Raw genomic sequence first — 18,863 nt, 5'->3', positions numbered from 1 at the left:
GCTAAATACAGGTATAAACAGGGTGTGAATGTTTTGAGCTCGTCCACTTTCAACCACAATGTGATCTAATGTGATGTCACGAGCACAATGTTTTTCCATCGAACCTGACTTCTAACGCGAACCCACAGTGTTCAGGGCAATCTTTAGGCTTTAATTGATAAAACTGAAGCAACTGCTCTTCGCCTCGTTCATTTTTGTTTCATTTTGTGAGCTGAAAAGTTGAAAGATGTGTGAGGTTATTTCATTGATTGCTCTGAAATATCAGCGAAAGCTCTTATGGTGGTGAGTTGAAAAATTTTAACTTTGGCGGAATTTCGCGCTTCGTTAACCAATCAGGAGCCTGCTTGCTGCTGTGGTGACAGCCCTGCCCGGAGTCACTCAATCAACCAACCATACGATATAAGTTCTTATTTCTATAGAGTACACAGGAATAAAAATGAACTCGCTTGGAAGAGTGTCAGTGAGGACATTGGGCAACCTGGTAAGTTGTAATACACATTTCACTTTTGAGTCACGTGACGTTTATCGACCCTCGCCATTTATTTTCCCCCTATAGTAAGGTTACCAAATACAAACTGGTAACTCTCTCGATAAATGCACAATCAACATCAGTCGTCTTGCAAACAGACAACCGCATAGCACTTGCCCCTCCCACAAGAAGCGGAGTTTGCCTCTGACGCGCGTCAAATGCTTGCATTCAAACTGTTAAGGCGGCGAACTAGGCACGGTAGACACGATTTTGAAGCCTGAAACGCGGTTGGTGTAAATGCACCATTACATGTGCATGTACAAAACGTTGTGCAGCATGTTTACTAACAACACAAGCAATGGACTGTGTCCTAATATTACTGCATGTCAATTTAAACCTGTCATTGTTCCTGCTTTAAACGAAAGACCCCACAGACCACCCCCTCAAAGTAATCAGGACAGTAGCGGTCGAAAGTGGACAAAAGAAACGGATTAAAATACCAGGTGTAAACGTGAATGTGTCTCTCTTGTCCACTTGTGATCCGATTGAACAGAATGCATCTTAATACAAAGTATAAACAGCCCCATAGATTGGGGCATAGGCACTGTGATTGTGATCGTTGTCAGAGGAAAAGAGTGTACCGCCTTGTGTTCATGAGTGGTGAAAAAGGTTTCATTTATAGTTTGCAGTGTCGAGACTGGAAGCGTCAGGCTGTTTCCGACCTTCTGTTAGAAAATAAATGTTGTGCGAAATGCTTAAATTGCATGTTTTGGATGGCAAACCTTACCTGGACATAGTCGTACAAACTTGACTTCTCCAGAACTACTGGGAAAATCTGTTCTGCATGACTTCACGGCGCCATAAGCAGAGACAGCGTCTGTATTGTATTTTAATTAAGACTTTGCCTTACAGGGTCAAGTGAATAAAGACCACTGGTTGAGTGGAGTAAAAAACAAGCAATGGTTGCTCATTATGCCTGCTCAGATTTGGAGTGTGGATAGATCAGTAGGTAGCAAACAGACTGCCTTTTACCTCCCTTCTCATCTATTTAATTGCATAGATTGTAAGCTCCCAGATGACCCTGATTTCTCTCTCTCTCTCTCTGCCTATTTTACTATTTCTCGCTTCCCTCTCTCTCTCGAGCATACTCGCTCACTGGATTAAAGTCTTGCCATGAAGAAGAGCCATACTGTTTTTTGATTGGTCAAGAGCCTCAAGCCCACTGCTCACTGGTGAGTGCACTTGATGAGGCAGCCGCTGTTGTCGGGGGCAACCACTCACTGCAGCAGCAGAGACCGGCAACCAAGGCTTAAAAAACAGGGGGAAGGAGAAGGAGGGAGAAATTAAAAAAGAAAACATGGCAACAAAAACAAGGGATTAGTTTATGGCATCAGCTGAGCCATCAGGACTTGATTAAAAAAAACAACTCCCACCGCACACAGCTGTTTCTAGGGGGAATGGGGAGAGATGGAGCATTTCAGATAACTCGCTGAAGGAGCCCGATTGAAAAACAGCTCAGGAAAGGAGGATGTCTGATCTACCTAGTGCACAGTCGAATTTAGAAGTGCTTGTGGATGTGATGGAGTCTTCTCACTAATATTGTGAGATCACAAGCAAATACCTACTGACACAGCATCAAGGACCTAGGAGTAAAGATTAGTGGCGTCCCCTGTGCCCATATCCGTTTGAATGTGAGGACCGATGAGCAACGCAGCTAGACTCTTCGTTTGACCTTAACATGGGGGACACTGCAGAATACCAGCGTCTGCCCAGCGATTGCGATGAGGATGAGGTATTACACCTCAGCTCTTTTAATGTGCTATACTTAGACTATCCATAACTGATTTGTTGGTATATGTTACCCATGTTGAATGTTTATTTGATGCTCTATAACATTTTACCCACTTATGTATGTTTGTTTTTTCCCACATATAGTAAAAATTAAATGTTTAAAGTTGATTAACCACAGCAGAAATCTGAATGTCTGTAAGTGTGTCAGTGTGTCTGGAAGAAGTTACATTAACCCACAAGCAGTAAATCCTCACATGACATAAGGTTTCATCTTTAGCATGGTGTTAGGTACACTAAATTTGCTACTAGATTTGCTATCTGCTAAAAGAGGCTGTATGCTTCTAGATTTAGTGATTTTGTCATTCTGAAGTCTGATTTCCAATCAGTTTAAGTCTGGAAGTGCGTGTATGTTTACGTAGCACTGTTTGCTCTGCGTGATGTTTGTGTCATGTCCCAAAATGTTAGTAGTGCCTTGTCCCAATCCGTTTGCTAAATCTGAAAACCTAAAGTTTAATTTTTCTTAAGGTTTTCTGTAATCATTTTATTTGGCTTCATTTAAAACAAAAGTTTTACTTCTCCAGGAACCACTAAACTCCGGATTAGTCGAGTCTAAGTTAAGACCAAGACCAAGATCGAGTGGTCTTGGTCTTAGCTCTGACATGACTACAACATTGGCCATAACCAGTGCAGTGGTGTAGTGCTGCATGGAGAAGTGGGTATACTTTTAACTTATGCCCCCATTTTTTTTAAAGTAGAAGTGGATATACCCCATGGCAATAAATAAAAGAGTGGGTATACTCCATATACCTGCGTATACCCTGCACGACACCACTGACTATGACCTCATCCACTCATTGAGATGCCCAGATGATGTTGCGGTTTAGTGGTGAAAAAAACTAAACCTCGGTCATCATTTATTTCTTTCTCTTTTTCCTTGTCCTGACTGATATTTCTTATTCAGTTATTATTACACTGTCTTGTGCACCTGTGTCTGTTCTTTGTCCAGCTGTGTTTCTACTGTACCTCTATGTTTTTGCCTCCGTGTGATGAACTCGTTCCTCTTAACAAGTCTGTTTCAGCTGTTTCTTTGTTGTATGGGGATTATCAGAGGACTTTTGGTGTGTTTGTCTCTGTGTGTGGTAAGCTTAGCTTCTGCTGTGATCTTTAATTGTGAAAGAGGGAAAATGACGCTGTGAGGGTTCATCCTGACTTGATCTCAAAGCTACTGTGAAAAGGTCTAATCCCTGACCTATAAACGCACTGTATACTGATTATTTGGGATATGTGATTGAGCCTTAGTTTACCCAGTTTAATTTCTCATTGTGCATTTCATCAGTGTACCTTATTTTATCATGTAAAATATTAACCAACATTAAAATATTAAACACACATATTTATCATCCCATTTCGCCTACTTATTCTATGCCCTAAAAGTACTGCTTTTTTGTATAAAATAAGTATAGACATTTGAGTGCGTTGTAAGAATAGTCGAACTTAGATTTAGTATGTCCCATCTATTTGGTGCTGATAGTATGCGAATTGGGATGCAGGGTTGGTCTAAAATGTCAATCTTATGCAGAGGTGTAAAGAGTAGCTGAAAGCCATACTTGAGTAAAAGTACAAATTCCTTACTGTAAAACTTACTCCACTACAAGTTACAAGTCACCAATTTAAATACGACTTGAGTAAAAGTATTAAAGTAACCCAATTTAAAAGTACTCAAGTATTTTTACTCGTACTGAATGTTGGCTCAAAGATGCGCTAGTCCTCAACACAAAGAGACATTGTAGGTCTGGCCAGTGAAAACTAAGAAAGTTTATTTATGAGGTTTTATTTCCTAATATAGAAAAGAAATCAAACACCTCAAAATTTTGACCTGGCAGAACAAACACAGATTAAACAGTCATAGTCTTCTTTTCACTAAAATTTTATTTAGTTTTAGTCATATTTTTGTCATCTGAATTGATTTAGTTTTAGTCTAATTTTATTCAACTAAATGCCATGAGATTTTAGTCTAGAAATCTACATTAAATTTAATTTAAACCCATTTAATTTTAGTCTAGTGTCATTGTGTACTTGAATATGCCATGCTGAAAAATATATAGCCTAACTTTGTGATATAAATATATGGTAACAATTTACAGTGGGGTTCATTGGTTAATATTGGTTGGCTACATTGGTTAACATGAACTGATAATGAGCTGCACTTATACAGCATTTATTCATCTTTGTTAATATTAATTTCAACAATTACTAATACTTTATCAAAATCTTGTTAACATTAGTTAATGCACTCTGAACTAACATGAACAAACAATTAAAGCTTAAATTTTTATTAACTAACATTAACAAAGATGAATAAATGATGTAGCAAATGTATTGCTCATGGTTTGTTCAAGTTGGTTAATACATTAGCTACTGTTAACTAATGAACCTTATTGTAAAGTGTTACCAAATATTCTTATATAGGCCTATCCTAAAAAAGATATAATTTTTATATTTAGAAAATTCCAGTAAACTAAAATTACACTAACAGAAATATGATAATGCATATTAAAAACGTGAAGTTGTTCATTTGAAAGATTAATTGTAAACACATGTAGTACGTAACACCACTATCTCACAAGTGCACTACATTTCTTCCGTCATCCATCCCTCTTACAGTAAATACATTACAGCATACTTGATTAAATGTGAGGACAGTGAAATTGTACACTTATTATCAATCTTATAATGTACTTAAGTTACTCGGGCAATCAGTACAGGACCTCGCTGGTTTATTTTGGCTTATATAGTAAGTTATATCAAGTTATGTAACTTAACAGCTCAGGTTAGCTGATAAAGTAGCATCAGAGTATATAAACATTTGTGCTTGCCTTTGAGTTGCGGGATGACCCTCCTGCAATTGCGCATCACTTTTGTTTTGATTGTAGCATCACATGTTTAACAAAGGGTCCCTTGACTGAAGCAAATGTGATATATATCCATATGTTTGCTCTTTATCTCTTCTCTCAGACCAGACGCGAACTTTTCTCTACAGTTTATGACATACGCAGCACGCAGATGTCCCACTACGGTGGCTCAACGCAAGCCATTCAGCGTTTGACATCAAAGTACCGCGAGACCAGACTTCTCCATATGCATTTGATTCGCTCTCGCAGTACTTTGATTTCATACGATTGCTCTGCGCAGAGCCAAATGAAGTCCCTCAGTTGTGTGTGTGCGTGTAGCCTCGCGACCACAGATTCTATCCATCATCACCCTCTGACACTTTCGTCTCATTTTTATTTGACGAATAAACAATGTAGCGAGTAACGTTAAGTGTCATTTCAAATGTAGTGGAGTAAAGAGTACAAATACCCGATCAAAAATGTAATTGAGTAGAGAGTAAAAGTTGCCTATATTTTTGATACTCAGTACAAGTACAAAGTAGCCCAAAAAATACTTAAGTACAGTAACGAAGTACATTTACTCGAGTACTTTACACCTCTGATCTTATGTCTATTAAAGCTGCCACAGGTTGCAAGTATCTCTTTGAGATTGCTGCCCTCTGGTGGTTTAACCCTGTAAAAATATATAAAATTTTATAACCTTTTATATGTTGTTGTAGGAGTCCTTTAATGCAAAAATCATTGGGTTTTTACATTTTTTACATTTTGGTAAGTTTTTATGGAAATGTTGTAATATTACAGCATTGGGCCTTTGGTGTAGCAGAATTGCTGTGATTTCACTCACTGTCTTAACATTTAGTTACTCTGCAGGGTGTACTGCTTATGTACCCCAATAATAGTATCCTATATATCCATATACATAATCACACAACATGCCATAATAATCATCATATGGGCAGACAAAGTTTTAAATTTCTCTTTTATAGTTGAGAGGCATCACCACATTCCTCCTCATCAGTTATATCAGAGTCCCATCTCATTCTCAAAGTCACTTTTTTCAAATTTAGATGCTATAAATGACATCATACGCAATGTAGATAAGACGTCCAGTCTGGTAGCATTCTGAAATAAAAAAAACACACTGATTATTTCCATGCTTATTAATCTTGATGCAAATCAATTCCAATCACATTTATACATTTCAAAGGATTCACCAATTCCATAGAATTCACACAATGCTATCTGGCAAGCTTATTGTCCTCTATTTACAATGCTAATATAACCTATATCCCCCACCCCACATTCCAGAAAAAATCACCTGACCCTCATGCAGCAAACAGATATTTTGGCAAACACAGCCCAGACAAGAAAACAAGACCAACTAAAAATAGTTTTTAAACAATAAGATACAGATACTTTCAAATTCTCAAATTATTGATTTCCTATAAACATACTTAATAATCTTAAAACTTAGATTAAAACTCAAAATAGTATCAAAGACATTTAACAGTAAATAGTATCAAAGACAAATATTTTTAACAGTTTAGAAGTACAGCAAATTCATGTAATGTGCAACGTGCACAGTTAAATTTTGTTACCCTTCAGACCCAACGTTGTAATATTACAACATTGACATAACAGGCTCAAAATCTAATATAATCAAAACATTCAGCTATATTTTAAACATGCATGATCTAGACACATAACTTATCATAGAAAAAATATTTTAGGCATTTTACTTACGTGATTGTGAAAGTCGGCACACCTCTGATCTACTGGCTGTTCTTCAACGTGATGTCCAGCTGATGCCTGACCAAAGACCACCGGCAGAACCCACTTAATCTCCTTCCGTTTCAATGTGTGTATATATATATATATATACTCCCAAGGGTTTTTTCCTCCTAGGACTTTTTTTTACTTCCCTGGCTAAAATTCCGGGGTTTTTTTCTCCTAGGGGGTTTTTCAACCCGGGGAGGCAGCCTTTTTGGGCTTAACTTCTATACGTTACATTAGTAATACGTTTGCTTATAATGTTGATTTATAGCCGCAGCAAATTTAGCTGCTTGTGCTATCGTGTATTATGTTATGCTATCTGTCGATTTTCTTTGCTTTTCACTACATCTATTATGTAAAGCTGCTTTGATACAATTACCAAATTGTGAAAAGCGCTATATAAATAAAATTGAATTGAATTGTTGATTTATTTAGTCCAGTAAAAAAGGTTATATTCTTCAAGGCAGGTTTGCAGGTTTTTTAAGTTCACGGGCAGGAAAACAAACCTATTTACAAAGTCTACCATTCAAAATCATTGCAGGGTTAAACATTAGGACTTTTTAAGTTGTGTAAATGTGGTTTTTAAAAGAAAAAACATGTACAGGTATACTTGATTAGATTTTACACTGATGTTGTAATATTACAACCGTTGGTTTTACAGGGTTAAGAGCACTGCAGCTTGAAAATTGGTGATCCACAGGACCAACACAACCTTTTTAATTTTTGTGTAAAATAAAACTTACAAACATTATGCCGTATTGTTATAATATCTTAAGGGTTTAACAGAATAGGACTGTCTGATTATGCTGAAGGCAGAACTAGGAGTGAGGGTGGATTTTTCCTGGGAGGTGCTAAATATGGAGTTGTAGTGTGAATTTAGTTCATCCGGTCTAAATGCGTAAAGTTGTGCTGCGGTCAACGGTAACTGCAGTTCACCAAACACAAACAGACACTGAAGAAAGTCTTCATAGGGTAATCGGCATGTTTATTTGGATTGTAATTTCAAACGGGTTAGCTATGAAAGATTCAACTGGTGCAATGACATAACACAATATCCGAGAGTATGCATGCTTTATCTTTATTTAGCAACTTTTTAAAATAAATTAGCATGAAGATATAATATTGAGTGAACAAACCAAAGGTGCCTGTGGCAAAGAAACGTATCATTAGATGAATCGATCAGACACTGTAGGTGTCATAATGTCTGGACTGCAGCTGGTTTGTACAGCCAAATCTCTTGAGCTAAGTCACTGAGACCTACGCTTCCTCTCATTCACAGCTGTGTGCTAGCATTACAACATTTTTTGTTAGTCTCTTTCTCTTAAATAAAGCTCCTTCTTCTTCGATAAGTCACCAGAACATTCCTGCTGCATTAGCTGCACGGTGTGAAGCGGCACTGGAAATTCTTTGTGTTGAAGGATTTACTCGAGTAAGACCGTTTATGACACACAGGGCTCTGCTTTACTACCTCAGTCCCTAGTCACCTCATATTCTCTCTAGACCTAGAAAAAAAAGAAACACTGTACAGTTTGTTTATTCCTGAAGATGTGGTACATCTGGTTTAGTTTGTAAGAGTGATGAATAAGTGGGGAATGAGATAAATGGAAGATAAATAAATAAAACATGAATGGTTTACTGCGCTAGTGATGATGAAGCCAAAAGCTTGAAGGGGGAAGAGGAAGAGGGAGGAGAAAAATTGGGAATGGGTTTGTTTACAGGAGGTCGAGATAACATTTTCAGAGGGATTGAGGCAGGAGAACGACGCGAACCAAATAAAGAAGAAAAGTCAAACTCAGACCAGAGTGGGGAGATAGAGAGAGGGAATATAAAAGAGAGTTGTGGCTTGGTAAGTGAGAGCGAGTCAGAGATAGGAGGGGATATAGTGGTGCTCAGGCGGGGGATTTGTTAAGAGCCCAACATATGGGAGGAACACAGGAAATGAGCTCTCCATCCTGCAGTTAAATCTGACCTTTTGGCTTGCGATCAAATGCTCCTCCATCTGAATACCATAGAGTGTCTGTCCCGGGCAGGGGCTGAGAGAGAGAGAGAGAGAGAGAGAGAGAGAGAGAGGACGGGAAAGAGAACAGGCACTCTGTAGAGAGAGAGAGCGAGAAAAAACTAGATGCCTAGATGCTCCTCCTGCTCCAGATCAACACGTCCCACTCTGAAAAACATGAACACACTGAGGAAAAAAGAAGTACCTATTTTAGCTAAGCAGACCTTAGTACAACATTGTATCTTGGTTTTCTGCTATATGGAGTCTCTTTTCACCACCAGTTAGGGTATTGAGGAGAGAAGAAATTGGAGCTGGACTGAGCGGATAAATAGTGACACGGAAAACCCGCAGAATTCACTGGGAGTTATTTTCAGGATTGCTCTATTCGCACAACTGGGAGTACTTCACCTTGCACTTCTGTCTCATTCTTCGGTCTGGACTGTAACATTGCTGGATGTTCTAACTAGGCTGCCAAGTAAACAATTCCCTTTGGCAGACTCATTTCTGGTGTTTTTTACCTCGCCCCACTCAGTCCCCCTCATACAATTTTTCTGGCATGTGTTTTTGAACGCTGAGCTTTGGGTAAAGAGCTTAATGTGGATTGTCCTGCGATGGAATGTTGTCTGTGGGCTGCACAGGTTGAGGAAACCTTCGAACTGAGGAGACCTTCACAGCTCTTGGCTGATGCAGCTCCTTTACTGAACCCTGTTCTCCAGCAGCGGAGTCAAGGTCTTTTAGACCAAGTATAATTTGTTTTGTGAATATTCATACATCTTCGAATCTTCAAAATGCGACGCTTTGACAAGCTCAAAAAATCATTCCCATTTCTTGCCCATTTCCATTTGTACCGAGTAAGTCTGTTTTTATTCTCTGCATGCTGGGGAATTGATTTGGGAATTGGCTTGTATATGTGTGTGCCGGTTCATGTCAGCATCTGTGTTGGTGTGAAACCGCACTATGTCTTACTCATGTGCAAGAGCATACCTGTGCGCATGATTATTATCAAACCATACCAAAGCCTGACCCCAATAATACATCAGGCATATCTTTAGACCATCCAGTTTCTTGATTTATGTATGCAATGTGTTTCAGATGTGTCGTCATGCACTATTCTGTGAGGATCTGTTATTCCACCCTTGTTGAATCAGTCTAGTTGCATGACCACAATTGCAAAATGGTCTTTTATGGACTGTAGTTGATTTCTTGCACCACAGTATTGGCATGGTCTGTAGTTGATTTCTTATACATTGTCACAGCCATTAAATTCTAATGTCCTTCCAGACGTTTATGCGTAGGGTGTAGCCACCCTGTGGCCTCTATCTAGGGACCATGGCAAAATTTCTCTTAGGATTAGAGGCTATAGCCTTCTAATACCAAATGCATTACTTCACAACGCACAAGCTTCATTTGTTTATACTGGACTTTAGTTCTGTTTAACTGCTTCTGCTGTGTTGTATTACAGCCAAAGAATCTTGACATGTCACTGGCTGCCAGTGAATGATTTTGCCTAAGTGGTGGTGCCTGCTGAAGCAAACATTGTTATTTTATTGATTGTTTATATTATTATTGTCTACAATGGCATGCAGGAAAACTATTTAGCAAGTTTCTGTAGAGATGAACTGGAAAAGAGGTCTGAGATGCAGACCATACACCAGGTGGATAGAGACTGGATCAGATTTCAACCACACATTTCAAGGATGCTTTGGCACCATCACTGTAAGGGCAGATCACTTACTTGAGCCAGCAGTTGGGTTTTGATATGAAGATTTGAGAATAGTTGTCTGACAAGGTCATAAAGTTGTGGATGGTATAAAGTTGATATTTCAGTCTGTTGTAATTACCGTCTTTAATAACATTTTTATAGTCTCAGACAAATGAAGTGCAATAGACTGGAAAAGTCAGACTTGTGAAGATCTAGCCGTCAGTGAATGCAGAATTTTCTAATCTGATTTTAGCTATAGATATTTTAAAATTTTTTAACTAGTACTCTTCATTGCAGTGTAAAAAGTTGATCCAAATGCTTTGTTTTGGCGATTGGCCTGCTGTGATTTAAAAAATGTACTGCGAAAAATGTACTGCCTTAGCTTTGGCCCACAAAGTTTTCCATAAAGTATTGGTGATTATTTTTCATGTGTAGTCAGCTATTTATTCATAATTCATAAGCACAGATGTGTTCCGGTATCTTCTGAGGTATGACTGAAGCTTGACATAATTACCTCTTCGCAAGCTGACAACACGGAATAATAACAGTGATTTTATATACAGTGTTGGTTCTGTTCCCATTTTAAGTGTGAAGGGACCTGTAATTCCTGAAGTTGATTTGTGAACCACTAAATATCAGTATACATACTGTATGTACATCTTGAAGACAGTTTGAAGGGTAACCCAAGCATATCTGACTGCTACTGTTATTGCTTATACATCTAGTAGGGGTGGCACGGTACATGAAAAAACATCCGAACCGTTCAGTTGGCTTGTCTCAGTTCGGAGCATGTGTGTGACGCACGGTTCGACGCATGCGCAATGTAGCCTCGTGCCTGTATGTTACCTGAAGCCTTGAATACTTTCATCTGGCTCCACAGCGTGATCTTCCGCTGACTGCGTGCACACCTTGTGCGTTTGGGGATGTGCTTATACTCAACACACAGACTGGGTGCCAGCTTCATGAGATGTCATGCTCAGCCAGATTAGCCTGGAACTTGTACTTCTTGGGTTGCGGAGCCGCACGCAAAGTTACAAAATTTAACGTGCACACTGCCAAGCAAAATGGGGTCTGGCGCACTCATCGCGCACTACTGCCCACTCCTCGTTGACATCATTTTTGCCACGCGGATCCTCGTGGTCAAGTGGATGCGTGATTGTAAATGAGGCTTAATGCTACACTGAAGTTGGCAGTTTGATTATTACAGGTTAATTCTTCAGTTTAATCTTTGTGTGCTTCAAGTTCAATATTTGTGTGCTAAAAAGGCACATTAGTTCCTGTAGAGATAGCAATACACCTTAAATGAAAAGCATGTCATCAATGTCTTCTGTCTTGCTGTATCAAAATCTCACCTAGCTTTCCTCAGAGATGGTCCCAATAATGTGTTTAAAGTCAAGTCAAATTCAGTTTGTGCATGATATAACAATTTTGTTAATACTGTATCCTAAATTGTGGATAATTAAGCTACATATCATATGCTGAAGTAAATTTCTGGAGTGTACAGATTAAAAGAAAAAACACTAAGAACCGTACAGAACCGAAAACCGTGATCCGAACCGTGGGCTTTGTGAACCGTGCCACCCCTTACATCTAGGCACCAGGGGCCTCATTTATAAACGTTGCGTACGCACAAAAGAAGGCGTACGCCACTCTCTACGCAATAGTTGTTATTTATAAAAAGCAAACTTGACTTGTGGGCGTTTCACTGACTATTTATGGACAACTATGGGCGTGTCATTAAGCCGCAAAAGCTGCGCAACATTTAGAATTGATTGTGATTTATTAAGGGAAAAATGCGTAGGATGTGCGTGCACACGGTTTTATAAATCCGATTGTTTCTGTGCGTACGCGCGTCCTATGTTTCATCCGTACGCCACTTCTGACGCAAATCCTACGCAAAGTTTTATAAATGAGGCCCCAGAATATTATAAAGATTTGGTGGTGGAGTTTCTTTTATTTGGTTAGTCATTTAGCAATGAGCAACTACCAAAAACACCCTAGCATTATGGTGGTACTTTCTTTGCATGAGTAAACACTTTTAATATAAGTTTGCAGGGTGTGGACTGTGTATTTGAAATATGGATGTGTAGAACGTGTGTCAGAAAGAGACATTAAGACTTCACAGACATTTTTGTGTGGGAGAATATTTAACTGTACTCTGAAAGTGGAAGTCCATCTATTGATTGTTAACTTCAAGTCAAAAAGGCATTGAACCCTGTGACCCATGACTTTTTTGTGTCAACACAGGAAGCACTTTGAGTATAAAGGGCTGATTGTGTTCTCTAGCCTTTCTGACATTCTTTCAAGAAACCTGTTGACTTTATAACCCCTATTTTTTTCTCTGGCAGAAATTATAGATATTCAAGTCACTTTTACTTTACAGATCAGGATGCTGTGCAACCAAAAGCTTCTCTTCTCTGCATTTTAATATGGGTTTTGTTCTAGCCATCCTGTTATGAGATGTTATGTAATGTAGTTTAGGACAGGACTTCTCAAACCTGTCCTGGAGGAGACCTTTAAAACTATTTACCTTTAAACTATAGGTAGGCAAGATTTTATCAGGGTTAGAGCTAAAATCTGCAGGACATCGGCACTCCAGGACTGACGTTGTCTACCCCTTCTACTGTATAGTTTGTGGATTGCCGCTAAGTTTACAAACAGCTCAAGTCTCGACGGAGAATACAGGAAACTTTACAGAAATCTTGCAATGTCTCTCATGGTCAATCGTGACCTCACAGTAAACAAACATATGATGGTCGACAGGGATAAAGAAATGTCATTAATACTGGGAACTGCTTTTTACATCTCTGATTTTTATCTTACTTTGGACTGTGCCTGCTGAACCATGACTGCGGTTTTATCAGCTTGCTTTCTGATTGGGTATCATTTTCTTTCACGTAACAATCTACAGTGTGGGTGTGCGTTTGTTCAAGGGGTTCCCCCCACACAACAGGATTTATGATTGTAAATATTCAACATGTTGAATATTTCTGATTTGATATTGGAACGCTTTCGACGTGCTTCCGAGTAGATTTGGACGCTTTCAACACACCGTGCACCACAGGAAAATCTGATAAGATAATCGGTTCAACCATGAAATTGTCGTAAGGGGGAAAATCTGCCCAAATTCAGCCTGATTATCTTTTGGTGTCTACTGGGCTTTAGTTATAAACATAAGGAGGAATTTTAACTACACATCACTTTCATCTCTTTTCTTGTGTGTGCTTCATATGTGTGTGCACGAGTAGTGCATAGAAATCTGTTTTGCATCTTCTTTGCTTGAATATTTAAATTGGCAAGGCCTCAAAACATGTGCAAATACAGTAATACATTCCTATTTAAAAGGACTCTTCATTATCTTCATAGAGGACATATTTTTGTGAAGTAAATGAATCTTTCCTGCCCTAATGTTGTTGGTGTTGACTGACCACAAGGGCTCTAGAGAAAGTAAGTGTGTCAGAGAGAAAGAACTCTAGAGTGAAGGAGTGCATGGGGAGGGAGATTGAAAATTGAAAGCAGCTGATGTCCAACACGCTCCTCCAACAGAAAAAAAGCAGCAGCAAAAAAACAGAGGATGGAAAACAGTAGCACACTCTTATTTGTCCCAGTGCTTCAGCCACTGCCAGTGTTCTTCCATTGATAGTTTTCCATTGCTTGTTACAAAACAGTAGCTAGAGAATGGGGATGTTCATTGTTAAAATGGCAGAATGGACTTGAGGATCAAGGATTGTTTTTAGCTGTGTTAATAATTGGAATTGGAGATGCAGAAGCTGCTATAGAGAGGTAAGGCCTGAATTTAGTAGGTTTGATTTAAAGGTGTGGAGTTTCTCCTTTTGGGAGTCATTTAATAGTTAATAGAGTGACTCTGCACATGTGGCCTTGGCCAGGGCCAATGCCATCTGTGTTTTATGAACTTCAGGTGTATGTTCCTGTATGTGTGTGTGTGTGTGTGTGTGTGTGTGTGCGCGCGCACGCTCCAGATGTTAACCATGATTAAACATCTAAAATGTTACATTTATGAGCCGATTTGCCACATACCCTGACCTAATTTACATAGCATGTTAAATGTGCGATCACACTTTTGAGCATGGTCAGACTTCATTGTTGCTGATTTTGACTTGATTTTGCATAGGAAACTATTGTGCATAATGGGGCTGTTCATACCTGGTATTAAAATGCATTTAGGTCAATCAGATCACAAGTGGGCGAGAGAGACACGTTTCCATCTGGTATTTTAATCCGTCAGCTTTGTCCACTTTCAACTGTTTCTGTCCTGATTACTTGAAGTGCATGGTCTGTGGAGACTGTGGGCGAGTCTCTCTGCTTTCGTTAAAACCTAAGTGGGGAAAAATAACAGGTTTATATGGATGCGCACTAATATTAGGTCAAAGTCCGCTGCTTGTGTTGTTAGTAAACATGTTGCACAGCGTTTTGTACATGTCTATGTATATTCTCTAATATTTCAGAACAATCGATGAAATAATCTAGCACAACTTTCACTAGGGATGCACCGATACCGATACTGGTATCGGGTATCGGCCTCGATACCACATTTTCGAAAGTACTCGTACTCGTTAAAAGTCCCCCGATACCAGGGATCGATACCACGGTCTGAGAAATGTCTATGTTTGAGCGGCGTGTAAGGGGTTAATGCCTCTTGTGTTGTCCAAAGAGGCAGAGTTTACAACAAACTGGAAAACTAGTCCCCTGTTTTTTTGTTAAATTATATGACTAAAGCTGTTACCTGTAAATTTAAATCATGTTTTTTATTAAGTACTCAGTATCGGCAAGTACTGAAATGCAAGTAGTCGTACTCGTACTCGTAGTGTTTTCAGATGTATCAGCCCCCACCTCTACAATGGGTGTATAGGTGCACTGGAACAATCCTTTCTAAAATGCATTAAACTTTCGTTTACAAAGACGTGAAACCCACCGAGTGGTCAGGGGTGTTCACTGATATGCTCACACAAAATTGCTGCAAAAGATGCTTTCCAACAGGTTTTATCGTAGTTTTTGTCCAACTCCATTGACTTGTATTAGATGTGCTGTGAGGTACAGTATTACTCCGCCGCCGGGAACTTTGTTTGTATTATTGCAATTGGCAGAGGCGGATTATCGCCACCAGCTGGGCTGGAGTGTCTATTATTCAAGCGCTCAACGGAAGAATATACAGGTGTGAGGCGTTTGGAAAAATAAGTCCACAAGTTTACAACGAATGGAATACCAACTGTTGGTAAGCATCTTTTGCAGCGATTTTTGTGTGAGCATATCAGTGAACACCCCTGACCACTCGGTGAGTTTCTCGTCTTTGTAAACGAAAGTTTAATGCATTTAAGGAAGGATTGTTCCAGTGCACCTATGCACCCATTGTAGAGGTGGGGGCTGATACAACAGAAACCGAAAAATTCTTGGGCCAGCAGCATATGTCCAAATTTCAGTCAAAACCGTTCTATTTCATCATAAACAATCTGAAAACAGGGCATTAAGTGTAAAATACTGAACTTGTCCTTTAATCAATGAAAGCTTAAAGATTCAAACACATTGACCGCATGCACATCTACAGCACAAAAGCAATTTGGTCTAATGCATTTTCGAGTACCACAGAATGTGGTCAAGAGTGGACGAGCTCAAAACATTTTACACCCTGTATTTAGCATGGTTCACTTGTGTCTCGATTTAGGGCTGTGACGGTGGCAGTATTTTACCACGTGGTGGTAATTCATCAATTCACCTCGGTGGTTATGGAGTGTGTGTGTGTGCGTGCAAGCATGCATGCACGTATGTGCACGCGCGCATTGATGCATATAGGCTTACAGTATTTCTAATGCATACATATATTTTGAATTATAAAATGTAAACGAAGATCAGATATACATTTCTTAACAAACGTGCGTGTTCACATTTTTCCGCCGGTGGGTGCTCGTCACAACGTCAAGCAATGCTTAGGTTATTTACCAATGACAGAAGAACTGGAGCACCCACGGGATTGGCGCCTACAGTATGTAGCACTTCCATCCATAAAACAACACTCAGTTCAAGTTTGAAATCTTTTTGGGGTTATGTTTCCAGCCATGCTGAAAACGTGTTCTTATGGTGTACTGATTTTCGCAACCTTGAGTGACCAAGAGGGAATATCTTGCCTCATTATTCCGCCCCAAGCCAGCAGGTCATCACTGATATCAGTTGCCTCCCCTTGCAAATAGCGCACTAACTCTGAGTCTGCTGGCCGTTTGCGTTCACCCTGACTTTTAGACATCTTGCTGTTCGAGATTGTAATTTATATTTTTCATTTTTTGTGACGTGCACACCACCGCGGGTCCCAGTTCACCACCGCGGCTGTGCTGTGGTTATGACAACCGTCACAGCCCTACCCTGATTGACCAAATCACATCTTAATACCATAGTATAAACAGCCTCAAAAAAGCACTGTGTGTATACAGAGTCAACAGCGCCCCATAGATAAGTGTTTGATCTCCATTGATCTTCTCTCTCCGTGTCTCTGCAGAAGCTGGGCAGTAGCATGCAGTGTGAGGAGGGCACTGAGTGGCTGCTGGAGCTGCTAATGGAAGTGCAGTTGCAGCAGTACTTCCTACGTATCCGTGATGAGCTCAACGTAACACGCCTTTCACACTTTGACTATGTGAAGAATGAAGACCTGGAGAAGATTGGTATGGGCCGACCAGGTAAGTCCAAATGGTGATTAATTACAACAATAAACTCCTGTCCACAAGGCACTTAGCAATAAATACCGTAGCGTAAAGACACGGCTGAACCAGTCGCTTTGCCGATACAAATTGCCTTCTGTGTAAATGCCCAAATAATACTATGGCAGGTTTGTTATGCTTAATTTACATTGCATGGACATTTTCTTTACTGACTTGGTGCCGAATTACTGCTACTTTACTTTACCAGTGTCAATACTTTCATCAAACATAGTTGCAATGTCAGTAATGGTGTGAATAACAGTGAAGGTTTTGATGAACTCAATTGTCAAGCGAACTTCTCAAGGAACACCTGTTGTTACATTTCCATTCCTCGCATATTGAAGAGGACACCGTGAATGTGGACTGATGTACCTCTTGTGCCATAATGCAGAGGGCTTTATTTTACTGATGAAGGCAGCACAAGCTTTGAGTTTCTGCCAAATCCTAATCAGCGTGTCTGTCCACACTCGGTACTCAGTACAGCCTTTGTGTGAGGGTAAAAGTGTAAACCCAGCTAATGTAATTTCCCTTAAGCTGGCCTGATCACTGTTCGTTTTAAGCATATCACACGCCTCCCATGTACTCTTGCTTTTCTCTCTTTTTGGATATTTGCTGTTGTTCCATTGTACCCTTTTAGTATACATGTTCTTTCTCTCCCTCATGCCTCCTTTTAACTTTTAGGAAATCTGTGCACTGTGCACACCATTAAATTCAGTAAAAGAACCAAATGTAAAGGAATATTTTAGACACAATACAATCCAATTAGTTTACTTGATAGCAAGCAAATGTTGTGTATGGAGCAAGGCACTGCAGAGGGTTTAACGCAGAAATATGAAGCTTATTTAAAAAAAGCCCAAACACCTTTGTTACTGTAGTTGAACTGGCAAGGGGATGTTACATTATCCACAAAGTTGAAATTGGCCTTTTATTGGTTGCGCTACTGTTATAAGCAGATTAATTTATTTTTTATGGTTGTTAATAAAATAATTCATATAGGTAATAATTTATGTAAACAGTCTATGTCTGGTGTCCTTGTGTGTATTCAGAAATTAAAGGCTTTTTGACATTCAAGGTAAACTGACAAGGTTTTGTAAGAAATTTCCCAGTGCATTATTTTAAATATTTTCAGGGTTTGTAAAACTGTGGGAACTGGAATTATTTTCTGTGAACAACAGTATGTCACAGGAAACACGGTTGAACTTCTATTGAATCTGAAACACTTTAACGGTTCATTCTCCTGCTTGTTCCCGGGCAGGGCAGAGACGCCTGTGGGAGGCGGTGAAGAGAAGAAAAACCATGTGTAAGCGCAAGTCTTGGATGAGTAAGGTATGTCAACAGTCTTCCTCACACACAATTACAGATTAATGAGGCTTCAGGTCCAGGGTCAGGTCTCGCACACAGTCACGCAGTTATACAAAGTTCATTTCAGCTGGACAAGAGCTTTGCTTCATTGAATACAGAGCTCACATGTACCCTCAAGCATTTTAGAGTCTCTTATTGAACCAGAAAGGAATAAATCAAGAACTAACATTTTAAA

The 18,863-nt window shown here is 39.4% G+C and overlaps 1 protein-coding gene across 5 annotated transcripts in view; it reads left to right on the top strand.

The window, feature by feature from the left end:
* tnk2b (tyrosine kinase, non-receptor, 2b) overlaps positions 1-18,863 on the top strand; it is a 74,837-nt gene that overhangs the window by 34,842 nt on the left and 21,132 nt on the right. Inside the window, exons 1-3 of one of the 5 annotated variants that reach the window (XM_065270026.2) lie at positions 1,641-2,261; positions 17,128-17,305; positions 18,582-18,652. In XM_065270026.2, coding sequence (XP_065126098.1) covers positions 2,208-2,261; positions 17,128-17,305; positions 18,582-18,652 — 303 coding nt within the window. In that variant the 5' untranslated portion in view covers positions 1,641-2,207. Of the gene's footprint in view, positions 1-1,640; positions 2,262-8,888; positions 9,772-17,127; positions 17,306-18,581; positions 18,653-18,863 lie in introns of those variants that run through there. The other 4 variants (XM_065270020.2, XM_065270035.2, XM_065270033.2 and 1 more) reach the window with 4 other exon arrangements.

The sequence above is a fragment of the Paramisgurnus dabryanus genome, chromosome 6 (assembly GCF_030506205.2).
Source record: "Paramisgurnus dabryanus chromosome 6, PD_genome_1.1, whole genome shotgun sequence".
NCBI classification, from domain to species: Eukaryota; Metazoa; Chordata; class Actinopteri; order Cypriniformes; family Cobitidae; genus Paramisgurnus; species Paramisgurnus dabryanus.
The sequence above is the reverse complement of the archived record's forward strand: the minus strand, read 5'-3'. Positions and strand labels throughout refer to the sequence as shown.